The sequence below is a fragment of the Strongylocentrotus purpuratus genome, unplaced genomic scaffold, assembly GCF_000002235.5.
Source record: "Strongylocentrotus purpuratus isolate Spur 01 unplaced genomic scaffold, Spur_5.0 spur5_scaffold_3, whole genome shotgun sequence".
NCBI lineage: Eukaryota > Metazoa > Echinodermata > Echinoidea > Camarodonta > Strongylocentrotidae > Strongylocentrotus > Strongylocentrotus purpuratus.
In genome coordinates, this window is record NW_022145609.1 from 10,274,542 (window position 1) to 10,282,864 (window position 8,323).

Here is an 8,323-nt window from a genome sequence, read left to right on the forward strand (position 1 = left end):
AAAAATGAATACGCCGTAAATGTTCATGTATGAGACGCACTCTTTTTTTAAAGTTTCAATTTATGCCCCTCCACCTGGCGCTATGCCTGGCAATGTCTCCCAGCTCAGTAATTGATGTGTTGAGTGTTGACTCACCACTGGGAAACTAGAACAACACTCAAATTTGTCTGTCATCTTGGTTTGAAAGTAATCTTTCAAATAGTTCTCAATATGTAGTTTATAATAATAATTTCTCCAATTTTTCTTCTATTACACACGGCGTACCACAAGGTTCTATCCTAGGTCCTCTACTGTTTTTAATTTACATTAATGATCTTACACATTCTTTTAAAAACGACATTGTTACTATTATTTGTGACAGGTTCACAAGCACAAATGCAGTTAAATGAAAGTCCTTCCTCGCATGTGTTTTTTAACACGAACCTGGCTTGCTGCAGACAAAGTGGGCAATTTTTTTTTTTTTTAAAACCCCTCAGCCTCTACTATAGGGGTGCGTCTTATACACAGGTGCATCTTATACACAGAGATTTACAGTACTTGGGTTTTTTTAATTAAAATCTGGCCTACCTGTGCCATCTTTGATGGTGAATAATTCTTTTAAGAGACATTAATATACATTTGCCACACTCGACCCAGGTGAGGTAAACGGGTATCTGGCATGGAATTAATTCCTTGAAATGTTAGAGCACCAATATTGCTAATGCCGTGGAGCGCCAGGAGTGTCAAGTCTAAAAGACATGTCTTGAGCACTATACAAGAACCCACTATTATCATTGCTCAACTGATATGGCTTTTCTACAGTATGGATATTTATAGGATAGATTAGACTCCTCTTTCAAAGGAACAATTTTCTTCAAACAGAATACTAAAATTGATTTAATACAGAATGAGTTTTCATATGATACTTTAAGCTAGACTTCCAAGTGAATTGTTTGCTACAAATGGAACAAAGATATGTCTTTTCTCCTGTATGGGTTCTCATATGCATATCTAGCACACTCTTCCTTGATACCCCTTTGTTACAAACAGAACACTGGAAGGGCTTTTCTCCACTATGGGTCAACATGTGTCTTTTTAGATTTTGCTTGAATGCGAATATTCTGTTACAAACAGAGCACTCATAGTTAGTATTTCCTCCTCTGTGTTGTGTCATATCACAGAATTTCAGGTGGTATGTTAGACTTTTCTTCTGAAAAAACTGTTTGCCACAAATAGAACACTGGAACGGCTTTACCTCCGAATGGCTTTTCATATGATCTGACAGTTGACTTTCAAGCAAGAACTTCTTATTACAATGAGAACACTGAAATGGCTTTTGTCCCGTATGGGATTTCATATGCTTATCTAGGTAACCTTTTCTTGAGAACCTTTTGTTACAATCAGAACACTGGAAGGGCTTTTCTCCAATATGGGTCCGCATGTGTCTTCTTAGCTCATTCTTGCATGAGAACATTCTGTTACAATTAAAACACTGATCTGACTTTTCCTTCATATGGGTTTTTATATGATACTTTAGACTAGTCTTCCATATGAATTGTCTGCTACAAATTGAACAAAAATATGTCTTTTCTCCTGTATGGGTTCTCATATGCATATCTAGGTAACCCTTTCTTGAGAACCTTTTGTTACAATCAGAACACTGGAAAGGCTTTTCTCCACTGTGGGTCACAACGTGTCTTGATAGCTCACTCTTAAATGAGAACCTTTTGTTACAATCAGCCTCAGGACAATGAATCTCTTTTCTATCATGGGTTTTCATGTGGTTTGTTAGCCTAGTCTCCGAAGTAAATCGTTTGCCACAAACTGAACAAAGATATGGCTTTTTTATTGTATTTTCTCCTGCATGGCTTTTCATATGCCTGTTTAGGTTACCCTTTCTTGAGAACCATTTGTTACAATGAAAACACTGGAAGGGCTTTTCTCTACTATGGGTCCACATGTGTCTTATTAGCTCACTCTTGAATGAGAACCTTTTGTTACAATCAGGACAATGAAACCTTTTTCCACCATGGGTTTTCATATGGTTTGTTAGCCTAGTCTCCGAAATGAATCGTTTGCTACAAACTAAACAAAGATGTGGCTTTTCTCCTGTATGGGTTCTCATATGCATATCTAGGTAACCCTTTCGTGAGAACCTTCTGTTACAATCAGAACACTGGAAAGGCTCTTCTCCAATATGGTTCCTCATGTGTCTTCTTAGCTCACTCTTGCATGAGAACTTGCTGTTACAAACAGAACACTGAGATGACTGATATGACTTTTCCTTCGTATGGGTTTTCATATGCTTGGTGAGAGAAGACTTGCTTAGACACACTTTTCCACACTCGGAGCATGGTCTTGGATTACCTACATCATGGATTTCAATGTGGCGTGCTAGACTTCTCCTCCACATGAACTGTTGACTACAAACAGAACAATGATATGCCTTTACTCCTGTATGGGATCTCATATGAGATAACAGATAACTTTTTAGCACGAATTTCTTATCACAATGAGAACACTGGAATGGCTTTTCTCTTGTATGGGTTTCCATATGCATGTTTAGGAAGTCCTCAGTAGAGAACCTTTTGTTACAATCAGAACAATGAAACAGCTTTTCTCCACAACGGGTTTTCATATGATACTTTAGACTAGTCTTCCATATGAATTGTCTGCTACAAATTGAACAAAGATATGTCTTTTCTCCTGTATGGGTTCTCATATGCATATCTAGCACACTCTTACTTGATAAACCTTTGTTACAAACAGAACACTGGAAGGGCTTTTCTCCACTATGGGTCAACATATGTCTTTTTAGATTTTGCTTGACAGAGAATATTTTGTTACAAACAGAGCACTCATAATTAGTGTTTCCTCCTCTGTGTTGTGTCTTATCACAGAATTTCAGGTGGTATGTTAGACTTTTCTGCCCTAAAAACTGTTTGCTACAAATAGAACACTGGAATGGCTTTATCCCTGAATGGCTTTTCAAATGAGATAACAGATAACTTTTCAGCGAGAACTTCATATTACAATGAGAGCAGTGGAATGGGTTTTCTCCTTTATGGGATTGCTTATGTCTGTGGAGGCCAAACTTCGTTGTGAACCTATTGTTACAATGAGAACACTGAAATTTCTGGAAATAGTTTTCTCCACCATGGATCCTACTGTGTGTTTTTAACCCACTCTTGAATATGAACTTTTTGTTACAAACAGAACACTGGAAAGGCTTTTCTCCACTATGGCTCATGCTGTGTGTTGTTAGCTTACTCTTGAATAAGAATTTTTTGTTACAAACAGAACACTGATGCTGCTTTTCTCTTCTGTTAGACACCATGTCTATTGCGCTGTCAGTGTTTGCAATTCTTTCATCACCATCAGAACACTGCTTTGCTGAAGGACTTTCTCGTTGCTTATTCATCCCTTCATGCTCAGGCCTATAGGAACATGAAGCACCTACTCTGTCCACTGCTGTTAAAGGTTTTTGCGAATCACTTTCTTGAACTGGAACATCATTTGAACCAGATTTATTGATCATGTTCCTAAAGTCTCTTTGAGGTGAATCACAATTGGCCAATGCTTCAGCATTTGGCAGAACAGTTGAGCTGCCTTTTCTTGAGACTTTACCCTGTGTTTCTGGCTTCATACATCTCCTTTCGTCCATTTCTTCACCATGTCCTGACAGCTGCTGATTTGATCTTGTGGGGTTTCCAGCTAAGACAAAAAGGAATTTATGTATTATTTATTTGGAAATTCACAAATAATTGTATAATCGAATGATTAGGCCAGAAGGGGATATACATGTACCCTTGCCCATTTAGAGTGGGGAAAGTGAAACAGAAGGACACTTTACATTCTTCCTCTATCTCTTTCCCCGTAACTTTCACGAGTATCGGATTACCGCAAAACAGCTTCTGATAATTGTTTAATGCGATTATATTCAAGACTTGTGATGTTGTCCCCTCATTAATGATTTACATAATATTATAATCTTTGAAGAGTTCAAAGGATTGAATCAGTTGACTGGAAATAGAAATTTCATAATTTTTAATTCCAACTTAGAGATAAGTTCAACTTAATAGTATCTTTGTGAAACACCCCCCAGAACAGTAATTGAATGCAGTGACCAGTCTTACAAAGAGTTGTGATTGATGCAAATCAATCGCAAATCCTCCAATCAATCGCAAGTTTGCAGTTTCCTATCTCTTATGTACATAGTTGCGATTGATATCAATTGCAAATAAGTTGCGATTGAGATCAACTCTTTGTAAGACGGGTCCAGAGTGATAATAATGATACTGTCAGCGCTTTGGTCAGTAAAAGGAAAAGCGCTACATAAGAAGCTGGTATTATAATCCTTATTATCATTTATGAAGATCAAAAGATTTTACCTTGAGGCTCTGCCACGTTACTTGTCTTGATCTCCTCTTCCCTATCCTCTCCTGAAATTTCTTGACTAAAACTTCCATCCCGACAACTACACTGCAGGTTGAGGATATCATCTGTTGAATAATAGTGAGCCAGAATCAGTATTTTGATTTGAATAGAAATGTCAAACAATTTTAACTCATGACAAAATTCCATAATGTAGTTTTACATAAAATAGTAGAGTAAATGCATCAAAACAGTTTGGAATTAAAGACCCATGAGAATGACGACAATTTTCATGTCGGCATTCTTTTAGATATTTTCCATTTCAAGCAAAATCTTGATACAAATCATTATCACATGATTATTTGATAAATACATGTTAAAATTGTGAGTTATACAATATCTTTTTTAAAATAATTTTGTGTATAGAAATAAGATCAGGGTCTTCTTTCGATAGGAAATGAGTAAATGGCATTTAACCGTTGTCCGAATGCTTTACTTGAGATATTATCTTTCAGGGGGTTGTTTCACAAAGATTTTAAGTCGAACTTAACTCTCAGTTGGACTTAAAAATTATGGAAAGCCATTTGTAGCCTTTAATTAAAATATATTCAAAAGCGAAACCTCAACTATTTTAGACTTTTTATAAATTCCACATCAAGAACATGAAATCTCCTTGTTGATAGAAAATATGAATGATTCTGAATCAACATTTTATGCCTTTCAAAATAACTTTTACAAAATATTTTCATAGATGCTGATGGCTTTCCATAATTGTTAAGTCCAACTTAGAGATTAATCCAACTAAGGATCTTTGTGAAACACCCCCAGAATAGTTATGAGCCTTGTGCAAATACCGTGTATTCTTGATGGGTCTCTGGTCACCTCAACTTCCTCATCTTCTGTATCCTCTATCTTCAAGAAGAAGACCTGGAATCCTTTATCCACATCGGGCAGGGGCTCTTCAAGAACCTTGATTTCACTCATCTTGGCTTCCCGTCTCCAACCCCTCTTTATCCTAAATGAAAACAGACACATTACAAAACAAAACAAAAAGCATTAAAAGCCTGCTGGTTGATTTTGACTTAGTTTGCAGATAATGCAAGTATGTGATTGAAGGGGATAATTTCTTGGAAAGATTTCCTTTTGTTGACAGTAGGCTGAGTCAAGACGGTTCCCCACCTGGTCCCCGACTGTCGCACGGAAACCCGGGTTTGAATATATTCCAGTTTCAGGTTTTTCAAAATTAAATTTCACACTGATATTTTCAAATAAAGAACTACAAATATGCAATTCACAAACTTTTCAATTAAATTAAATAAATATGCTTTAGAAATAAATGGATTTCGTTTCAGTTGACGGTAGGTGGTTTATCGTCTAATATTGAGGCTGCAAGTAGGACTTGACAGCCACCTCTAGCCAACATTCTCTCTTCTCTCCTACCATTCCTCCTTGAATCTATTCATATTCTTGGCATGCTGTCCATCCAAGCAAACACTCTTACATTAATGATTGCACATCACACAAACTTCAAAAACCTGTGGTCTCTGGGTGGATTTGAACGTCTGATCCTTTGGTCTGCAGTCCAGCAAGCTACCAATGTACCTGCGAGAACGAGTTGAGCTTGTGCGGCGATATTATAAGCTATAGATACTTCAGACTATTTCTCCTGAGTTGTAGATGGTGCTATTCACTAGTCATCTAACCCTAATGTCTCATTTTTTATATTATTATATGTATCATTCTAAGCTGTACCCATATTATTTCTTTCCCATTTCTGTAGAAATGCAATCATTTCCAGGAAATATTCATCTGATTCTAGAATTCTTGTTAAAAAATTTAGTATATCATCTGCAGTAAACTCTTGTGCATGAACTTTGGACTCGTTCCTTCATTTCTTTACCTATTTCAATCAGTTTAGTATACTATTATAACTAAGTAAGGCGCATGCACTGTTTTTCCTGAATTTAGCTATTAACTCCCTGCCATGCATTTTTATAATTTATCAATTGCTATTAATTATCATTATTAAGTATCAAAATTTGTTGATGAAGCTGTTCACGATGATCAATTGCATGCCGTATCGACAGTGGGGTGCGGGCGCTCGTGTGTTTAATAGCTAGCGACTGTTATCACAGATCCTCATTAAATTTATGTTAGTAATTCACATTATGATGATGATGATCATCATCATGGTCGCTAACATCACGCATGCCCGCACCCCACCGTCAGTACGTGTAGTAAGCATTTCATTGACTTATATGCTCTGCTGGAGTGTTTAGCAGTGGCCGGCTTGCCATGAACCAGTGAGAAAATTATATTATAATTTATATTTGGACTATGAAATAAAAAAATAATGTTTTCCTTTTTAGGAAAAATTCTCCAAAAGAGATAAGAAAAAATGAAATGGAACAGGTAAGAAACATCAACATTTTTAAATCATATTATTTGAACAATTGATTTTTGGCATGTTTCAGCATGGACCTAAAAGTACTAGGTCCATGGTTTTAGTCACTCCAGCAAAGCATAGAGAGTCAATGCTAATGCGTTTTGACCTTTAGCACTGCATACTTGCTGTGAGACAGGTATTATACACAAATATACACACCACACAATATTGCATGGACTGCACACAATAGGACCGATTGAGCTGATCGGCAAATTTGACACTAGACTTATAATTTGAATTTTTAAATTATTCTTTTTAACATCAGTAAGTTGAAAAATGTATTTTAATGCTATTTAGGTTTCATCAATTGTCACTAAAGTACCGATTTTGAGTGAAATCAGCTGAGTTTTGTACAGTGGTGTTTGAAATATTGAGAGTCAAAACCACAGCTTTTACTACACAGAAGGATAGTAATGTACCTATGCATGTGTGGGTTTTAGTAGGGTATCGCCACGCTGGAGTTACGGCTCAATGGCTGGCCTGGTTGATTCTGAACTAGCAGCTTAAGCTTCAGCTTTGTCAGGGATCGACTCTTCACAACAGGCGACCATTCATCAAACGACATTTTAAAAAGTCCAGAAAAACAAATTGATAAAGTCTCACCGTATTCAGGAAAGGTAACCCTTTAGTGATCCTGAGCTTTTACGGCCAAATACAGAAAAGAAGGTCCAAGGTTTTATAAACCAACGTCGTTGTCAATTGTTGTCATGTTGTATGGGATGCCAAAAAGGCTGTAGCTGCTAGGTCTGCGACTTAATTTAAACTTTAAAGTCCACTCCAGAAATAACTTACTTTCAATAGAAGCAGAAAGATCAGACAAACCAATCAAAAAAAGTTTTAGCAAAATCGGATAACTAATAAGTTAGTTATGAATTTTTAATGACATGAAAAACTGAAAATCCAAAGATAATCTGACAACTCACTCATGCATCTGTGCCTTCCTGACACCATTACAGCATCCACGTAGTATAGGCGGTATACCACACAAAAGGTGGTGGTTATTTTACCTGTCTGCTAATTAGAATAAATGCTTGTAAGTAACCAACCAGAGGACCGACGGCTTTAGGTGAACCTGGTAGATAGTAGGCCCAATGTGTTTTTGTGTGGATGCATGCACTTATATAGAGTTATTTTTTTCAGTTAAATCATGAAACATGTAAATTTTGATAAACTATAAACCATGATGATTATGAATATATAATATTCAGTATAGCATAAATTCTTCAAAGTTTATAAAAGATTTTGTGAAATGTCATATGCACACAATGTGATTGAAATCATATAACCTGGGCAAAGGCATGGGGAAATCAATATAAAAATGGAAATTAAGGGGATAAAAATATATAAAGCACTAAACAGGTTAAGGCAATGACATCACAAACTGATAACCAAACTGGCAATTTGTGTAGTGATTTTCTAAGTTTTAGTTCCATACTTTTTCATACTTGAAAAAAAAAAAGATAACTTTCTAATAAGTAATTAATTATCCGATTTTACTCAAATTACAGTGCAGTTACTATAGTA

General features: G+C 36.2%; 1 protein-coding gene across 2 annotated transcripts; it reads right to left on the reverse strand.

Annotated features, from left to right (window-relative positions):
* Window positions 1-320: 320 nt before the first annotated feature.
* LOC105437767 (zinc finger protein Xfin) lies at window positions 321-7,602 on the reverse strand. 2 transcript variants are annotated; one of them, XM_011664764.2, is made up of 4 exons: window positions 7,403-7,600; window positions 5,208-5,368; window positions 4,371-4,481; window positions 321-3,693 (listed from the first exon to the last, which is right to left on the reverse strand). In XM_011664764.2, the coding sequence occupies exons 2-4, from the start codon at window positions 5,335-5,337 to the stop codon at window positions 866-868; spliced, it is 3,069 nt and encodes a 1,022-aa protein (XP_011663066.2). In that variant the 5' UTR covers window positions 5,338-5,368; window positions 7,403-7,600; the 3' UTR covers window positions 321-865. The 2 variants fall into 2 exon arrangements, with proteins under 2 accessions (XP_011663066.2, XP_030852814.1); XM_030996954.1 differs by lacking the exon at window positions 4,371-4,481 and having other exon boundaries at window positions 7,403-7,602.
* Between the last annotated feature and the right edge of the window lie 721 nt (window positions 7,603-8,323).